Source organism: Dunckerocampus dactyliophorus, chromosome 8, assembly GCF_027744805.1.
Source record: "Dunckerocampus dactyliophorus isolate RoL2022-P2 chromosome 8, RoL_Ddac_1.1, whole genome shotgun sequence".
NCBI classification, from domain to species: domain Eukaryota; kingdom Metazoa; phylum Chordata; class Actinopteri; order Syngnathiformes; family Syngnathidae; genus Dunckerocampus; species Dunckerocampus dactyliophorus.
In genome coordinates, this window is record NC_072826.1 from 30,016,940 (window position 1) to 30,036,382 (window position 19,443).

The 19,443-nt window shown below is 43.0% G+C and overlaps 2 protein-coding genes across 5 annotated transcripts in view; one reads left to right on the forward strand and one right to left on the reverse strand.

Moving 5' to 3' along the window:
• On the reverse strand, window positions 1-10,218 carry ruvbl1 (RuvB-like AAA ATPase 1). Its single transcript, XM_054783450.1, has 11 exons — window positions 9,532-10,218; window positions 8,540-8,626; window positions 8,327-8,459; window positions 4,907-5,058; window positions 3,313-3,402; window positions 2,875-3,024; window positions 2,186-2,249; window positions 1,900-2,098; window positions 989-1,091; window positions 800-891; window positions 1-338 (listed from the first exon to the last, which is right to left on the reverse strand). The coding sequence occupies exons 1-11, from the start codon at window positions 9,670-9,672 to the stop codon at window positions 179-181; spliced, it is 1,371 nt and encodes a 456-aa protein (XP_054639425.1). The 5' UTR covers window positions 9,673-10,218; the 3' UTR covers window positions 1-178.
• Window positions 9,928-19,443, forward strand: part of eefsec (eukaryotic elongation factor, selenocysteine-tRNA-specific) — a 20,568-nt gene continuing 11,052 nt past the window's right edge. For 2 of the 4 annotated variants that reach the window (XR_008572150.1, XR_008572151.1), the window contains exons 1-6: window positions 9,928-10,199; window positions 10,279-10,655; window positions 12,613-12,820; window positions 12,893-12,989; window positions 16,080-16,244; window positions 17,913-18,536. Coding sequence is in view for 2 of the 4 variants with exons in the window: in XM_054783444.1 (XP_054639419.1) it covers window positions 10,361-10,655; window positions 12,613-12,820; window positions 12,893-12,989; window positions 16,080-16,244; window positions 17,913-18,536 (1,389 nt within the window). In the remaining 2 variants the exon portion in view is untranslated. The remainder of the gene's footprint in view (window positions 10,200-10,278; window positions 10,656-12,612; window positions 12,821-12,892; window positions 12,990-16,079; window positions 16,245-17,912; window positions 18,537-19,443) is intronic. The other 2 variants (XM_054783444.1, XM_054783443.1) reach the window with 2 other exon arrangements.

Below are 19,443 nucleotides of genomic sequence, written 5' to 3' on the forward strand. Positions count from 1 at the left end.
AAAAAAACCCCATTTTATTCCACAGTTATTAGTCAGTAAAAGCGCATTAGAAGTAGTCCACCACTTGTTACATCTTCATGATCCATCCTTTAGATAGATCATGATGAAGACATAACAAAAATAATAATCTAAAGAACAACAAAACCAAATCGGAGTCTGCGGGCTCTCAATCACGTTTTCATTTCATAAATTTGTGATGCTGATCTTGGAGGATTTTGGCGGAGGACTTGGCGTCGTAAAAGAGCTCGTTGATCTCCTCCACCTGCTCTCTCTCCACTGTCTCTTTGCCCTGAACGCGACCCAGCAGGCTGGCCGGGGTCAGCAGCTGCACGGCGTACCTGAACACACGCACGGGAGACATGGACAGGTGTCACCTTTGGGACACCAGTAGCTGTGTGTATGGGGAGGGGGGGACACTATTATTTTTCAACTTGCACAATGCATTGGAGTGTATGACAAAACGGGAATGAAACCGTTGCTCTCTGTGACCACATGGTCCCTTATTAACAACACGGCAGCAGCAGAACCAATGTTGTAAGTGAGTTAAGGAGTCCTGAGTACAGCCAGTGTAACACGCACACCAACCGCCAAGTGGCCGCATTTTAAAGCGCATGCAGAGCACTATTGACATAAAGCTGCTGACCGCTGGTGATTCGTCAAATAAAGCAACTGCCAAAAAACACAGGACCTTCATACCGTACATGTAGGTAACCTCATGATGTCCTGACAAAAGAATTGGGACATAATGCTGGACGCACCATTGGTGTACTGTCCCAATACTTTTGTCATAAAGTCATACCTGAGGGTGGTCTTGGCACCGATCTCTGCCAGGTGTGTGAGCGCTTCCTCGCTAATGCCGAGCCCTTCGGTCTGAGCACGGATCTTGATGATCTGGACCATCGGAAAATAATAATAATAATAATAATAATAATAATAATAATAATAATAATTGCACATCAGTCAGGACAAATGTGTGTTTGATGCTGACCTGCTTCATCTCCTGCGGCGTGTACAGCATGGTGCGGATGATCATGACTCTGTCCAGCAGGTCCAGTGGAATGCCGTGCGGTGAGCTGATGTCCTCGGTGCCTCTAAACAACGGCAGACAAACCCAAAACTCTTAGTGGCACATTCCAAAAATACAAGACTGGAACATTACACGTCCAGAACACCTTTACGTCCAGTTCGAGCACTATAGACCAACCCATTTATATTCTGCTTAACACTGAATCCTCTTTTCTTTAAAGCTGCTTCCTCCGACTGGTTTGTTGCACTTCTTAAGCACCTGGGATGATTTTAGTCATCTGTTAGCGATCAGAAGGACCTGTTAGTTTTTACTATAACCGGAACAACCTGAAAGGAATCTCTGGACCAATACCGCGTACTCTTTTATATCACAGAAGATCTCTTATGACGCTCCTTTAAAAGATAATAAAATAGTGGGCACGAGCATAGAAGCGTGATAAAAGGATAAAACTCCCATAACTCCGCCTTGAAGATGACCAATGAGCTCAAGTCCTGGACCAGAATCTCAGTCCCACCCTGAGGTGTGATGATGGATTAAGAAGGAAGATGCCTTACTCCCTTCCTTGCAAATTGCATGTTTACAAACAACATCATCATCTCTCGCACACAGATATCATTACTGGAGGAAAAAACCAAACCGATATAAACCCACATCTGACTTTTATGCCAGTATCGGCCGATAAATACCAAAGTCACTCTCTGGTGGTGGAGGGGGGGTCCTCACCCTTCAAGTCACTTTATTGTAGAATAGCAGTGATGATGCACAGAAAAGGAGTGGGTTACCCAGCATGCTTTGAGGCACTGATTAATTGGTTCTGATTGGTCTCCATATGCCCCCCCACTCGATATGTTGACGTAACAGTGATGTCATACCTGATCAGACAGTTCCCCCTGTTGGACGCGAACACGACGATGGGGGCGATGGTGCTCTCCAGGGCTCGATGGAGGTACGTGAAGCACTCGATGTCCAACATGTGGACCTCGTCCACAAACAGCACGCCCGGCACCAGCTCGGCCACGCCCTGGTCGATGTAGCGATTCACCACCTTGTTGATCTCCGCTCGAAGCTTGTCTGCAAGGACAAAAGCGGACGGCGAATGACACCGGGGAAAAAACGCAGAAGCAGCAAGCGGTGCCGTGGCGCAGGCCACGCCCCTACCTGTGATTTCTGTCTTTTTGGGTTTCATCAGTTGGCCCATCATGGACAGGATGTCCTGGCCTCCCTGATGACAAAACACAACAGTGCTGAGAGTGCAGACCAATACCTTCAATAATGGCTAACCTGAGAAGCTAAACTTTGCCAAATCACTATCACTGGCTGACTACAAACACTACTATTGGGTGTGCGTGTTACGTGGGGCGTGGCTCGCAATGTCGGAGCAGGAAGAGGGCGGGTTATTATAACACACAGTACCTAACCAAGGTAGCTTCAAGGTGTCTTCTCCTGCTGTTTGTTTTTGGCTTCTTCGTTTCTGTCTTCCTGTTGTCTCTTCCTCGCATTCTTTCTTTCTTTCTCGTGTTGAACATTTTCCTCGTTAGAGCATAGAAAACCTGCCTACCACCTTCTAAATGCGCTTTTTTAACGTCATTAGAGCCCTCTAGAAATGAAATAACACCCCTGTAGTCACCTTTACACTCATATTACCCAATATAGTAGACATAAGAGAAATTAAGACATCTAAGACATAGAAAACCTGTTTACAACCTCTTAAAAAAGTTTTTTTTTTTTTAATTAGAGTCCTCTAGACATGAAATAACACCCCTAAAGTCACACTTACAAGCGGTTTTTATAAGCGGGTTTCACCGTGATGCACAGAAATTGTGAAAAAGTGTTTTTTTTTTAAATACCTGCGGCCTGGCGTTTGCCACGTCAAGGTCATGCAGCGTGACATCCTGGACGATCTCCTTCTTTTTGTGCACGTCGCCTTTGGGCAGCGGCACGTACTCCTCGGCCTCCAGGTCAAACTCTGTGGCGAACGTGTCGCAGCGACCTTGCCTCTGCGGCGGCGAGAGAGAAGCGGCAGACGGGGGTGAGGTGCAGGAATGAAAGGAGGCCGAGCAGGTGCGCTCATTAGGGCCGAGCGCTTTGACAGACGCCTGTCAGCGCTCCCCCCACCCGCCTCTCCTTGTGCGCTCTCATGCACGCCGGCCCACCCGCCGCCATGAAAGGCGCCGTCGTGGCGGCCTGTCAACGCACACTGCTGTTTGCAGACGGAAGCATATCTCTCGCAGAAAGCTCGGAAAGGAAGCGAGGAGAGATGGAAGAAGGGCGAGTGCCACGGCTACCTTGACGGCTCCGCTGTTGGCTTCGATGTAGATGACGTCTCCCACCTCCACACGCTCCTTCTGAAGGCTCTCGTAGATGCTGGGGTCCAACTTGGGGGCAAAAGACAAAACCACGCAGGTGAGACAAAAGTGTTGGGCCACGTGGCCGTGCAGGCGAGGTGTAACGTGAAGAAGCGTTGTTGACAAGATGTGTGCTAGTGGTAACACGAGAATTGTCTCAAAATGTTTAGCGGTAATTACGGGAGTCTAGCTCCACCCCTCACTGATTCATTCATCTAATAAGAGGACGCCGCCTCTCTTTGTTAGTGTGTGTTTGGAACAGGGGTGTCACGAGACGAGACACTCTATGTGTGTATGCCAGCGACCCCGCCTCCACCCACCGAGACAAAGAGACTGTATGACATGCCTTTGTTCTATGGAACAAACGCTCCAAGGTGCTGAAACCAATGCACAGAGTGAACCCTCTTCCTGCCTGTTTGGAGGCTATGAACCGCAAATTGCGGGAATGTGTGTGTATGCCACTTTTTTATAACTTTGTCTGTATGCACATTTTAGGTTTCTGGCGCCCGCAGACTTTTAGTCAGAATTCCACGCACATTTTTGAGCACTTGAGGGGAAATGGCTAAACTGATGAGAGCTTTTTTTTTTTTTTTTTTAAATAATACTGTATTAGTGGGAGTGTCACAAGGTGTCACGAGATTACAACGTGACTTATTGTTCAGAAAACTGTCTCGCAATAAATAAATTAATCACGATAAATGAAGCGTGTAATTTTGCCGGCCTCCATGTATTGCCATGTGCATGCATGTCTGTTTTCCCCGCCTCCAAACAAGCAGGAAGAGGTTCAGTCTGTGCATTCGTTCAGTGTCTAGATGCTTCATCCAACAACGGTGAACAGAGTGAGACCTATTGTCTGTCATACATAAAAATACGCTGTTGGGATCGGGCATTTAAAAGTGGTAGCAGCATAAAAAGCAGCAAAACAAAGTAGCCCACCTCAAACATATCCACCCCACCCAGTTTTCCCACCTGGGAAAAAAGCCTTCGTCCGGACTGTCAACACTTCCTGAAACGTTTGGTCAGCAAAGGAAATACAGACGAAACAGTGCAAAATGGTATGTGTTCAGAGAAAGTCATGATCAAATGAATGCTGCTCTTTAATACGGTTGAAAAGCCAACATTTCAAGAAATGCTGCAAACGTCTGACAGACGGAAGGAATTGCCAGTGAGAAAATACATGTCACAAACGCCAATTCCAGAACTTTACAGAGTGGAAGATGACATATTAAAGGAAATACTGCATTATTATGATACATTTGTTATTATTCCTATATATGAACACAACAGTGGGTTACATCGGCTCAAAGTCTTTTTTGACAATATCGTTGAGCATCAATTTGTGGGACAATAAACATTTCAAAACGCACCTGCATTGTTTAGTGACTCGGATGCTTGCCCAGTCAGATTTTTTTCATTGTGCTTTTCTTAAAATTAAAATCTGGTCTTGTTCTCGTGGGTTTTTGATGACCTTATTGAAAAAAAGAAGTACTGTTCCACGTAAAAGACGACTGACTCTCATGAGTCTCATTCTGACCTTGAGCTGCTTGGTGCCCTTGCCCGTCTTCAGACCGATGATGACGTGGCTGATGGTCTTCCCGTAGCCCCCCATTGGGTTCTCCGTCTCGCAGGGGGTCAGCTCTGTCACCTCGCCCTCGTACACCTCCTTTGTCTCTTTGATACGCAGCCCTGCAGAGGAGGAGCGGGACAGCATGGACTCAATCCCGCCTTTGTACGCCGCAACCCTCAGATGTGCTACCACGGTCAAACCGCCCCGCTCGTGTGCACGTGACCGTGGACATTCCTGCCGTGGCTGCTGTTCCGCTTGTGTGCAGCAGGTGCTTCGGATCACACAGTGTGAGGCAGGGGCCGCGTGTCTAATTGGTACGGTGCTGACAAGCTCACTGGGGTTCTGGTGGGGGAGCTTCGGTGCTGACGGCCACCTCTTCATCTACAAAAGGTCCCTTTCCTTCCCCGCAACAGGTGCCATCGACTTTGCCAGCGCATCTCAACACCAATCTATTCTACAGAATGCTACACACAGTTCTAGCCAAGGTATTTATGTGGAAACTCATACAGTGGTGGGAAAAAGTGTTTGCCCCCTTCCTGATTCCCTCGTTTTTTGCACATTTGTCACACTTAACAGGCCATCAGGCTTCTCAACGAAGCCTTCACACACGCCGCACACAACACACGCACACACTCATAGCACTTTATTTATTTATTTATATTAATGTCTCTTCTGTTGTTGTTGCTTAATTTATTGGTATATATGTTTATGTTTCTTATGTTCTTATTCTTTCTTGTGTTTTCTTTCTTTACTTGAGAGAATGAACAGAATAAGATTTTCATTGCATAGTATAACTGCTGTTTTACTATGCACATGACAATAAAACTCTCTTGAATCTTAAATCTTAAATGTTTCAAATCATCCAACAAATGTAAATATTAGTCAATGACAACACAACTCAACACTTTATGCACTTTTTAAATGAAACATTGGTATTATTAAGGGAGAAAAACATCCAAAGCTACATGTCCCTGTGTGAAAAAGTGATGGCCCCCTAAAGCTAATAAGTGCTTGGCCCCCCTTAGCAGCAACAACTGCAATCAAGCGTTTGTGATAACTTGCAATGAGTCTCTTCCAGCGCTGGGGAGGAATTTTGCACAATTGTTGTCATTCAGCCTCATTGGAGGCTTTTCCTTGTTAAGGTCATGCCACAGCATCTCAATAGGATTCAGGTCAGGACTTGGACTAGACCACTCCAAAGTCTTCAGCCATTTAGAGGTGGACTTGCTGGTGTGTTTTGGATCATTGTCCTGCTGCAGAACCCAAGTTGCTTTCAGCTTGAGGTTCAGCTTCTCCTTCAGGATTTTTTGGTAGACAGCAGAATTCATGCTTCCATTTATGCTTCCACAACAGCCCCACACCATCACACTACCACCACCATATTTTATTGTTGCTATGATGTTCTTTTTGCTGAAATGCCAGATGTAATGGGACACACACCTTCCAAAAAGTTCAACATTTGAGTATTTTCCCAAAGATCTTGGGGATCATCAAGATGTTTTCTGGCAAAATAGAAACGAGCCTTAATGTTGTTTTTGTTCAGCAGTGGTTTTGGTCTTGGAACTCTGCCATGCAGGCCGTTTTTGCCCAGTGTCTTTCTTATGGTGGAGTCATGAACACTGACCTTAACTGAGGCAAGTGAGGCCTGCAGTTCTTTGGATGTTGTTGTGGGGTCTTTTGTGACCTCTCGGATGAGTAGTTGCTGTGCTCTTGGGGTCATTTTGGATGGCTGGCAACTCTTGGGAAGGTTCACTGCTGTTCCATGTTTTCACTATTTGTGGATAAAGGCTCTCACTGTGGTTGGCTGGAGTCCCAAAGCTTTAGAAATGGCTTTATATCCTTTTCCACACTGATAGATCTCAATTCATCTCACTTAAGTTATGTTTTAACAGGATGGGGGCAATCACTTTTTCACATAGGGCCATGTAGCTTTGGATGTTTTTCTCCCTGAATAATAATTTTAATTTAAAAACTGTATTTTTTGTTCAGTTGTGTTGTCATTGACTAATATTTACATTTGTTAGATGACAAACATGCAAAAAAGTACGAAATCAGGAAGGGGGAAACACTTTCTGCCCTCTGTTCGCTGTGTATGCAACAACTTCATTTGGAAAGACAACAAGCTGGAAGATGTGTTGAGAATATTAACTTCACGTTTTCTAAGTATAATAGTAGAAAATGTAGGAGTGGAATTCTTTCTTCATGTGTAAAACAGTGTTGAACGTGTTTCATAACTGTAAGACGCATATTATTGGGTTTAGAGTATGAAAATGGACATTTTGGGGAGTTTTTTTTACAACCGATCATGGAGAGTATTGGAACATAATCCCCACAAATAGCTGGGGGGCGCTACTGTACGGTCATCCCTTCACTCTATCACCATTTATAATATAATAATAATTATATATATATATATAAAACAACATTTATATAATAATAATAATACAATAATATTTTAAAAAAATAGGAATAAATAGTCTTGTTTTGTGGTTGAATACAGCATATAAAATATGCATATCTAAGCAAGTTTGACATATTATGAAATGAAGTAAAATACAACTATAAGGCATGCAGAAGACATAGTGAAATGTAGTATTCTACACTGGTCACAAGGTGTCAGTAATGTTGCATTCATGAGACAATATACACCTCAGGAACTACTGTACAAAAAGGAATGACAAGGAACCCTCCCAATGCTAACATGTGAGTCTACATTTTGCCTGAAATAGCTTATTTTCTCTTATTATGTCTACTATATTGCGTACTAGGAGTGTTAAGGTGACTATAGGGGTGTTATTTTATGTCTTGACGACTCTAATAAATCTTAAAAGGTGTATTTAGAAGATCATAAACAGGTTTTCTATGGCTTACATGTCTTATTGTCTGTTACTATGTCTACTATATTGTCAACAAAAGTGTAAAAGTGACTATAGGGGTGTTATTTCATGTCTCGAGGGCTTTTATTAATGTTAAAATCATATTTAGAAGGTCGGAAACAGGTTTTCTTTGCTCTTACGACAGAAATATTCCATTCACTCATCAAGTCGGCTCTGGGACCAATTAACCGCCATAAACGAGGGATTACTGGATATAAATACAACTCACCTGAACACAGGCGTGGACTGAGACACATGGATGGTGGATGATTCCATTAATACCAATATAGTTTCATTCATAGTGTGGGGAAAAAAACCTTGTATGTTCTCTAAATGTAATAGTTTTTTTTAAATTATATTTTTGTATAACGCTGCTGATAGTTTATTCAAATAAATAGCACATAAGAGTAAACAGACACTTTAAGGCACCAAAATAATACATTTTAAGACTTCCCCTTAAAAGGATCTGTGCAAACATAGTAAAACGCTAGTGACAGGAAGTGACGCTCACCGATGGCCCGCCGGAAATTCTCCATCAGTACTTCTGTCTTTTTAATCTCCGAGGAGTAGACCTCGCTGCCCACCATGGGGCAGAAAGGCACCTTGTTGCCCAGCTCCTGCGCTATGGCTAAAGCCAGCGCCGTCTATACAGGAGAAGAATAAAACATAAAAACACTAGAGCACGCATTTGTACTGCTCATGCTGATATGAAATGTTGCGTCACCTTTCCAGTGCCTGGTGGTCCAGCCAGTAAAACCGCCCTTCCTGCCATCTTCTTGGAGCGGATCAGCTCAACAATGATGCCACAAGCCTGGAAAACCCATTGCAGAAATGCAGAAAGCTGTGACAGGGATTGCATGATGCATACTTCAAAGACAACCTGCTACTACTACGATGGGATGCTCAATTCACGCAAAACACACACAAAGGCCAGGAAAAACATAACTGCAATATCATGCAATTCATTATTTCACACATTTTTGGAAGAGATAAACAATCCTGCTGCACTAAAACAAACTATACAACACTCTTGATAGTGTTGCAGTTCTGACTAAAGGTGAATCTAAGCACAGTTTAATCATTTATAAGATTTACACTTTTGAGTCGTATATTTCACTACTTAACCCCTATATAGCTCCCATATGCGCAGTCTTCGTCGAAAACCCATGAGTCCGTGAAACTTGAGTCTTCGTCAAGCACCCGCGAGTGAATAATGGTTCGTTTAGTCGAGTCTGTGATGCAGCTAGGGTAGGAAGGGGAAAGCAGAGTTGATTTGAGGCAATGAGCGGATTAGTTGCTTTTCCCAACGGATTTACACATTTACACAAACGCAGCTAGAGTAACAGTAGCAAAATTAGCGACATGTTAGCTGGTTTCCTTGTGTAATTGCTAGCGGTACCAGGGGTGGTCAGTGAACGAGTTAACGGAGACGAGCACCCGCGGGTACAGGAGCAGTCAAACCAAAACCCTCGCGAGTTTTGAACGACTCGTTCACGACTCGCACATCTCTGTTACGCACTCAAAAGTATGGAAGTGATGGAATTGAATCACAGCCTTTGTGTTCTGTTTACACAAAGTGTGCAACAGCGACTCCACGTGCTAGCCGACTTAGCTTAACGGCGCAGGCCGGACATAGAAACACACTATTTCGTGCTAGCAAAAGTGTTAACTCCTGGAACTTCAAACAATAGAACAATAAAGCAACATCAACATTACCTCCCTTGCAGCTTCCTGCCCCACCAAACCACACGCCGTCTGTTTAGCGTTACCGGCCTCATCTAAGCCCAGTCCTTTGACGTGACTGTGAGAGGCGATCCGCTGAGTCTTCGTGGTGCTCTTCACCTCCTCAATCTTCATGGTTGTGTGTACAGTTTGTGCCACAAAACTCGGTTAAAGTCTTAAGAAAAATGACCACTTGCGCTTCGATTGACCACTTGCCGCCGCAATCGCCGCCGAAACTCAAAACACAAGAAGAATGGTTTCCATGTGGGGTTACTAAGGAAAGTTGGCGGAAGTGTTACCTCCAAGGCCCCGCCTGTTTTTGAGTTATACGCCACACGATTGGGTAACGACAGCACAGGGAGCACATTAATTGGCTGTGACTTTTGTCAATTATTACTATTATGGAAATTTGGCTTGTAGGCTTTTTATTTCCGGTTGCGTTTTAAGTTTTCCGTCGTAGTGGAAACAGCTAGAACATTAACCGTCAGTGAAATAAATGTCAAATAAGTGTGTAAAATAACAGTAGAAGTAGAGGTTTTAATAGCACTGTGAATATATGTTATGCTTACATATATAGCGTTGTTGGAGTTGCTTATAGCAAGTAAACGCTACTCAAGCTAACACGAGGAAGAGGCGACGTTCACGTCAACTTTTGCAGTAATGTGAGCTTTATATGTATAATTTAATACAGTATTATGTTGTGTAATTATGTGTGTAAGTATATTTCTCGTATAATTACAGTGTCGGGCAGTGACAATATCACCCGAGTCCATGGTCCAAGCAAATAACAGAAAGTGCTACTAAGAGGTGACCGCTGGTGAACATGGCTGACAGTCGGACCGAAACGTTAAATTTCAACGTCGGGGTCCTGGGACATGTCGACAGCGGCAAGACGTCGCTGGCTCGGGCGCTGAGCAGCACCGCCTCCACGGCAGCCTTCGACAAGAACCCCCAGTCCCGCGAGAGAGGCATCACCCTGGACCTCGGCTTCTCCTCCTTCACGGTGGACCTTCCGGATCACCTGCGGGACAGCGAGGGCGGGCGGCCGTATGACCGCCTGCAGTTCACCCTAGTGGACTGCCCAGGACATGCCTCTCTCATTCGGACTATTATTGGAGGTAAGGCATTTATATTTTACCTTTTTTGTGAAAGAGAAAATTATTCATTTTCACTCCTGTTGTCCCGCATAACTCCAGCAGGGGGCGCCAGCCACACAGCGCAGTACACTATCGCCTCAATTTTTTCCTTATTGCTTCACAACGAAATAAATATACATGGACTAGTCCAAAATGTATTAAAATATGAATTGCATGCAAAATTATTTTGTCACAACCCCCTCTTGAGTGCACAAATTAAAGTGTTCTATGCACAAATAAGCAAATAAATCAGTCATGAAATACATAAAAAGCATACATATTTCCGATACAATTCAAATATTAATTAATTACTGGTCAGTTTAATGCATTCACACTTTTAAAAGCTTTTTTAAGTAAATTTGGTAACATTTGAATAAATGAATGCATTGCGTTTACTTCATTTTGGAACAAACAAACTGGTTTGAAACAATAATGTCACAAAAATGAAGGAGGATGTTAAAAAGACAAACACAATAAGTGAATAAATACATTGACCATGAAATACTGTACATGAGTGAATGGGTTCGGTACCATTATTTCAGGTTCATAGTTTAATAAGAATGACACTTTTAATAAATGCGTTCACATTTGAAAGTATCTCATTGACCACAAATCCTTCATACATACTGTACATGGTATTTTTTGTAAGAATATTGTACTTTTTATGGGATTGGATAAGTTTGGACAACAACGCTCCATTTGACATAATGTGACCTGCATATTAGCAAAGCTACAGCGACATTGTTCATTAGCATGTGATCCTTTTGGCTATTTTCAAAGCTATCACGTTACAAAGACAGTGCTTTCATGTTAGGTGTTAGCATGTTAACAGTTAGCATGCTAATGTCAGCATGATAACCTTTAAGCCACCGTTGTACTGCATGTATAAACGTACATGATGACTAAGCGCTATTATGCTAGGTGTTAGCATGCTAACAGTCAGCAGACTAGCTAGAGCATTTCCGTTTGGCGTCAGCTCGTCAGGGTTTGGGATTCGACAGGGAGTGCAGCATCGCAGTTCGGGGTCAGCATCGCCAGCAGTCACACGAAGTTTCTTCCGAAATTTCACAATTATAGTTGCTATCAACATTGTTACGCCCAAGAACTACGTTACTGGCTTAGTGACACCTCGCCACACCACGCCTGCTAGCGACTAGCTTCACCACACACTAGCGAAAGGCAACGCTACATATTGGAGCTGCCGCCACTGCTGCTGTGTTTTTGTTCCTTTCTATGTTGCTATGTGAAATCAATGCACCCAGGAAGGAAGCTCCCAAAATACTAAAAGTATTCCAAAAATTGAAGGCTGCGGGACCACTTTGATAGAAGACAAAGAAAATGCAACAGCTCATCATATATCTCATAAATAATGCATTTATTGGACTTTTTAGGGTATGTGGAGCCAATAAAACTTGTTTCAGGCCCAAAATGGAGGCCGCGTTGCACTTTGGACAGAGTGTATCATCATTGCCGCGCTGTTGCAGAGTCACTTCAGATGTTACACGGCACTGGAAAAACATGATGCTGGCGCAGAAATCCAGCGGAGGGCACATGTTAGAGATTATGCTGGGAAGGAGAATGTAGCGATTGGGGTGTACATATATTAAAACTCCCCCTTGTCCCTCCCTGGTCCCAAATGGGGAAAGGACAGGAAAGCGATGGAGCCAAGTGGAAGCAGAGAAAAGCGCAGGAAAGCAAAGTCAGGAAAGACAACCAAGCGTGCAGCAGCTCTAGTTTCAACCCTCCAGCCTTATTCTCCTCATTTCTTCCCTTGTTGGGCTGTTTTTCTTGGACTCGTGTGTCCTGTCCTGTTTGCACGTGTATTGTCGGTCACCATCACACTCATTTTTAGCACAGGCGCGCGTGCACGTGCTAAATTCACTCAACAAAGTGTTGGTGTGTGTGTGTGTGTGTGTGTGTGTGTGTGTGTCTCTCGTAGGAGCGCAGATCATCGACCTGATGATGCTGGTGGTGGACGTGGTGAAAGGGGTGCAGACTCAAACCGCCGAGTGTCTGCTGATCGGCGAGCTGACCTGTCCTCGCATGGTGGTCGTGCTGAACAAGACCGACCTTCTGCCAGCCAGCAAGAGGCAGAGCGCCGTGGAGAAGATGACCAGGAGACTACACAAAACGCTGGAGAACACCAGGTCTGCATTGTGCGACCGGAGGCCGACTTTCATCAGTTTTAACGCATCTTTTCTTTCTTTGTTTTTTTTTAGATTTAAGGACTGTCCAGTCATTGCAGTGGCAGCCAAGCCCGGGGGCCCCGAAGCTCCTGACGCAGAGGAACCGCAGGGGGTATCGGAGTTAATCGAGGTAAAAACCCTGGCTCCCTCATGCATCTGCGACTGATTTAAATGCCCCCCATTGTGTGACCTTTTAGCAATAATACAGTCCTGATCAAAATGAACAGCGGTTGAAAAATGTGTAGAATATACATTTTAGGGATTATCCCGATCCCATCTTCAGGATCGGGATAATCGGCTGCCGACCGACTTCCGCCGCGAGATCAGGTTGATCCGGTTGCCGTACAACGTTGGTAACTCTGGGCCACACTGCAACACGGCAGGTGCGGTAATGCGCCTCAAAGCTGCTTGCTGCTCGACTCCCGCCAGCCGCAGGAAGATGAAAAGGCAACACCACCATGCAGACATGTCCGCCGTGTACCGTGGGGGAGTTAGTTTGGCTCCGTAGCTACAGCGGTAGTTCCCCCTCACTGTGCCCGGACTGCTGTGTCATGGTGCGGGGAGCTCACACCGGAAGTGCCCCTCTACCCGCTGGTTGTTTATACTAGGGACCGTCAATAAATTACTATTGCGTTTGAAGAGAGTTTGTTTAAAAAAAAATAAAAAAAAAAGTCATATATTCTAAATGACACCACAAATGGATCTTATAACCATGTCACATGATTAGTCCTACCCTGAAAGTATTTTGCACGCCCATTTTTTTCCAATTTAACCTTTTATTGGATGGACTTTTATTGGATTAGGGACCTGACTCACAGAGGTTTCTTCCAAAAGCCAAACAATATTGTTGGTCATACTGTGAAATAAAAGACATTCAGCCATACTTTGCATTATTTTTAATGCTTTGACGAGCTATTTTCATAAATTCATGTTTGTAACAAAAGCTTATTATTATTTAAAATAAAAAAAAAAGAATCGTTATTGGATTGGTTCAGCAAGACTAAAAAAAATCATCTCGGAAGCCAAGAAATGTGGACCGGGACATCGCTGCTACATTTTGCACTGTTGGATCTTAAGGAGGCTCTAAGTAGAGCTTCAGCATGCAAAAAGAAGAAATGGGAGTGAGACAAAAAAGCTATTCATTGCAAAGAAGAATTCAAGTGAAACAGGCTGGTCAAAAGGTTATTAAAAAAAAAAAGAAGCCTAAAATAGAATTAAAATGAGTAAGTCACGAGTAGCTGTGCCATTCTTCTGAAAAATAGCTTTGGGCGTGCTTGACGCCAGTGTTTCCAGGAGGCCAGTGGGAATGTTGCTCCAGGTGGGGAAGATGGTCTGATGTTAAAAAGCGTATTTAGAAAGTCATAAACAGGTTTTCTATGCTCAAACTACGAAAATATTCAATTTATTAACATTGAATCCCGGATCACAGAAATTCATTTATCAGTCTGGAACCAATTCAATTTTCCAGTAATGATGAGAAATGAAGTGTAGTGCAGTTGTCATTTCAATTAGCATCGTGCCGATCATTCTTCTTTGCCTCTTTTGATGTTATGAAGAAAAGTAATGTCACTTTATTAGCAAAGTGGTGAAATATTGGGGGAAAAAAGTTATTTTTTCAAAGTCATAATATTATGACAAAAAAACGTAACAAATAAACAAAATAAAGTTGTCATTTTTGTAAAATTAGGATGGGAAAAAATGATTATGTTACAAGAATAAAGTCAAAATATTATGAGAGTAAAGTCATAATTACTAGAAGAAATTTACAAGAAGAAAGTTGAAATAGTTGGAAAATGTAAAGAAGAAATGGAACCCCCCCCCCAGCTATAATAAAAAAAAAAATTGTCAAAATATAAAGACGAAAAAACTAAAAACGAAGTCACAATTCGACATTTTAGTAGCATAGAGTTGAAATAAAAATAACTCATTCAATCCCATCCATTTTTCAAAATAGCGTCCATTTTAAAGCATTTTGACTGATCTTTCAAGGCACACAGAATATTGTGTTGTATGGCTGCAGAAACATGGAACCTACCAAAAGAAACATCAGACTCCCGTCTTCAAGTTTCAAGTTTATTAGCCATATCAACAGTATAGGTATACAGTTGCTAGGAATGTATTTGGTGCGCTCACAGTTTGACAATACAATCACGACAATACAACTCGAGAAACAAAACTAAGGAGGGGTCAAAAACAGCACATAGAAGACAGGAATGACGGCGTATGAACATTGAAAAAGTGTATCGGTAAAGGTGCATGGTTGTACGGGGCTGCTGGAGTAACAGCGTGCAAAATAAGCAGAAGAGGTAGCAGGTCGGTAGTGGAGTCCAGTAAGTGTTAGCGCACATTCAAGTGGCGGATGGCTTGTGGGTAGGTGCTGTCCCTAGAACGTGTGGGTTTGCATGTGATGCTCCGGTACCTTCTACCTGTCTTTCATCAGGAAAAAAAAGTTTGTTTCTACCATTTTGCGTTCTTTAGTAATCAGCAGTAGAACATAGGTACGTTTCAGGAAAATATCAGTTCCTGACTAAAAAAAAAAAAAAAAGAGGGGGAGAAAGGATTTTTGAAAGGATACAGAAATATTTTGTGCTTTGGTGACAGCTCAAATATCTAAACAACTATACCAACATAAACAACACAAAAAGCATCAAAAATCAAAATGTATCTACAATACAATAAATATATATAATATAACTATAACACCATCCACCATTGGAACTGAACTGTGTGCGCAAGCGTGCGTTTTAAAATGTCCCAACAATGCGTAACCTCCTGCACGCTACACTCCTCCACTTCCTCCGTCCTGTCATGTGTGTTTTTTTTCCATGCAGCTTCACATGCCAAGCTCTTGTCAAATGCACTTCTGCCACCTTGTGGCCATTTTCATGGCTTAAAACTGCTCTAAAAGTGACGTCCGTGAGTTTGCCCCACGCAGAAAGACGTTGGGGGTTTATAAAAACGTACAAATACAAGTTTGGTATTGAATGCTATTATAAACGAGGGGCGACTGTAATACGGGACCTTTTTAAATGCACCAACTGCACACAAGGGGCTAAATACATGAGTTCCGTTATATCCTAGTAAAAGTAGCAATTTTTGTGATTAGTGACTTGTTCCAGAGATCTCTCCCGCCTTGCATTGGATGACATTAGATCGAGCGAGTGTGTTCCCTCTGTAAGATAAGTCGTGGGTTTTCACATGTATCCTTCCTCCTGCTCAGCTGTTGAAGGAACAGACGTATCTCCCGCGGAGAGACCCCGGAGGCGACCTGCTGATGGCGGTGGACCACTGCTTCTCCATCCGTGGCCAGGGGACGGTCATGACCGGGACCATCCTGCAGGGGTCGCTGGCCGTCAACGACACGGTGGAAATCCCAGCGCTGAAGGTAAGAAAGCGGGCACTCGATGCGTACTGTGTGCGCTCTATCGTTACTTTCTGCAAATACTGAATATCTTTGTCGATGCTGCAATGAAAAGGGGGGGGGGGGCGAGGCCGAGTGCCTGTGTTAGGCAACCTTAGACCTTAGAACTAGGAGCGCTGCACATGCCATCTCAAAGGCAAACCAAACACTTCTCATTTTCACCTCATGGTGGCAGCAAGTGCTTACTTTAAAAGCCGTTTTATTTTGGCTGCTCTGCCAGTGATGCAATGATTGATGGTTGATGGTCAACCAGCTAGATATTATACTTTATAGTGGCGGTTTCCAAAGTTATCTTCCGCTCAGAGATTATAATACACTTGGGGCATCCTCCCCTACGCCCCAAAAATGTGTGTTTATTTAATTTTATTTTTTTCTGGTGCGTATTGTTTGTCGTGTTGTGCTCCCCCCAGGCTCTGTTTACTCTCACAACGTTGGAACTAAAAAGCAGCTGACTTTGCCTTTAAGCATGACTCAAATTAGCTTAGAAGCTTTGGGGGAAAAACATGTCGTCGTCTTCATTTTGGCCAAACTGCTGCGCCCCCCCCCCCAGGGATGGCCCACCCTGCCCCACACTTTGAAGGCCGCTGCTCTGTAGTGTCTCTTGCGTCAGATATTTCATCATTTGATCATTATTATTATTATTATTGTGTAATTCATTATTTTATTATGTTCATTAATTTATGCAATATTTATATTACTTTAATTCATGTTATATGTATTTTATGTATTTAATTAAGTAAAAATGAATTTGGCCACTTTCTTAGTTAAATCATGATTATTGTCCCTTCACAAAAATGTTATTGTTTGCTTTCAAACAGTTATCAAGTATCCTTATTATTATTATTATTATTATTATTGAATTAATGCTACAGTATTTCAATATATGAATTTATATATAATTTGTATTAATTTAATTAATGGAATATATATATATATATATATATTTTTTTTTTTTTTAATTATTAAATACTAATTAAATTATGCAATTTCTTTTGCTAATTTTGTCATTATTTAATTTATATATCATTTAAATAATATATATATATTATGTGCATTAAGTTAATGAGTATATTTTTTATTGTAATGAATGAAATACTACTTAAATAAATGATGACAATTTTTTTGTTACATTTTAATGAAAGTTTTGTCATGGAAATGGTATTTTATTTTGTATTACATGTGTTTGAGATAACTGTATCATTACTGTTATTATTGTTTAATGAATGTTATTATATCATTTAAAGTTTGAATTTGTTATTTGTATTAATTTAATGTAATATTTATTTTATTGTAATCCATTAAATGCTAATTAAATATTTTTTTTAATTCAATCTTGAAAGTTCATGAAAATTGTTTTTTTTTTTTTAGTTTTGTAGTACATCCATGAATGTAATATTTATTTTATTCTAATTAATTCAACGCTCATTAAATAAATGGTGACAATATTTTTTTGTTAGATTGTAATGAAAAAGGTATTTTATAGTTTGTATTAAATGTGTTTGAAGATGTTTTAATTATTATTCTTGAATGATTTAATCAGAAGTGCTGAAAGAAAAGGAATTGTATGAAAAGTGTTTGAGGCTGTTGAGATGTTTCTACTTGAGATGTTATTCTCTCGCCTCCTCCCATCAGGTGACCAAGAAGGTAAAGTCTATCCAGATGTTTCGGAAGCCGGTCTCGGGGGCCATGCAGGGGGACCGCGTGGGTGTGTGCGTGACCCAGTTTGACCCCAAGCTGTTGGAGCGGGGCGTCGTGTGCACCCCGGGCTCCCTGCGCACCGTCCACGCGGCCGTCATCTCCGCCAGAAAGATCGGCTACTTCAAGGGCTCCCTCAGCACGCGGGCCAAGTTCCACGTCACCGTGGGACACGAGACCGTCATGGCGAGGGTGACCTTCTTCGGCCTTCCCGAGCCACGTTCGGACACACCCGACCTACAGCCGTGCTCGCTGGAAAGCGCCTTCGCTTTGGACAGGGAGTACGTTTACCAGGAAGACTACGTCACCGCTCAGGGAGAGTCCGGCTCAGGCCCCGACCCAGAGCAGTGGGCATTGTTGGAGTTCGAGCGTCCGGTCACGTGCCCTTTACTCTGCCTGGTGATCGGTTCCAAGCTGGACGCCGACATCCACGCCAACGCGTGCCGCTTGGCCTTCCAAGGACGCCTGCTGCACGGCTTTGAGGGTAAAGGCTACGCTGAGAGCGACCTCCCTGGCCTGCTCATCTACAAGACCAAGCACAAGGAGGGACAAGTGGAGAGGGTGAGTGCTCGCTCAAAGCTCTCATTTTAATGCGCCCTCGTTATCACTCGCCCTCGTTTTTGCCTTTGCCTCTATGCCCTCTCCGTCACCCCGCAGCCCTCCTGCTGATCTCGCTTCTTTGAATGTTTCTCATCGCTGGTGGCACTGGAGCATGGCTCGCACACAAAGCCCACATTGTGCCTTCACAAACACACACGTACACACAAACAAGCGTGCCCTGGTGTTTGAGACATGTGGGTGCACATGCCTGTGTCACAGACGTGTGTGTGTGTGTGGCCGCCTGACGCCGCTCGCTCCGTCTAGCTGTCAGAGACTGGCGCTGTTTGGACACACCTGAGTGGCGCAGGAATACCCACATGACTCGTAGTTCAGATGACTCGTCTTCCCCGTCGAGCATCTGACTCGACAGTTGTCACTCGCTGACTCAGTCTTTAAGGATTATACAAAAACTACAAAAGTGAATTTTATTTTTTTTGTAGAGCAGTGCCACAGGGGGCATGGAGGAACCCACAGAATCATGGAAGTTTATTTTTTTTATTCTAATCATACCGGCCATCTGCGTGTTACTCTCCATGAACCAGGAAGTAGCTGCTAATTACCCAACCCATGCACAAACAAACACAATTTGAAAAGTAACTAGAAAAGCACCTCCGCCAAGCGCCGTAGTTGCCCCCCATATTGTGATTTACACAAATATTAGTCCTACATTTCTTTTATCTCCATATTTAGATTGCTAATGTTAGCATTCTAGCAATGCATGTTTTAAAATGAAACTTTTATTATGAAGGGAGAAAAAAACATCCAAAGCTACATGGCCCTGTGTGAAACAGTGAAAAACCTAATCCCTGGTTGGGCCCCCCTTAGCAGCAACAACTACCACCACCATATTTTACTGTTGCTATGATGT

What these genes read in the sequence shown, in the direction of transcription:
- ruvbl1 (XM_054783450.1), bottom strand. Translation starts at nt 9,672, where the DNA reads ATGAAGATTGAGGAGGTGAAGAGCACCACGAAGACTCAGCGGATCGCC. An exon ending in TGGCAAACGCCAGGCCGCAG is followed by an intron (nt 2,250 to 2,874) that starts GTATTTAAAAAA and finishes TTTTGTCATCAG; the next exon opens with GGAGGCCAGGACATCCTGTC. An exon ending in CAAAAAGACAGAAATCACAG is followed by an intron (nt 2,099 to 2,185) that starts GTAGGGGCGTGG and finishes TTGTCCTTGCAG; the next exon opens with ACAAGCTTCGAGCGGAGATC.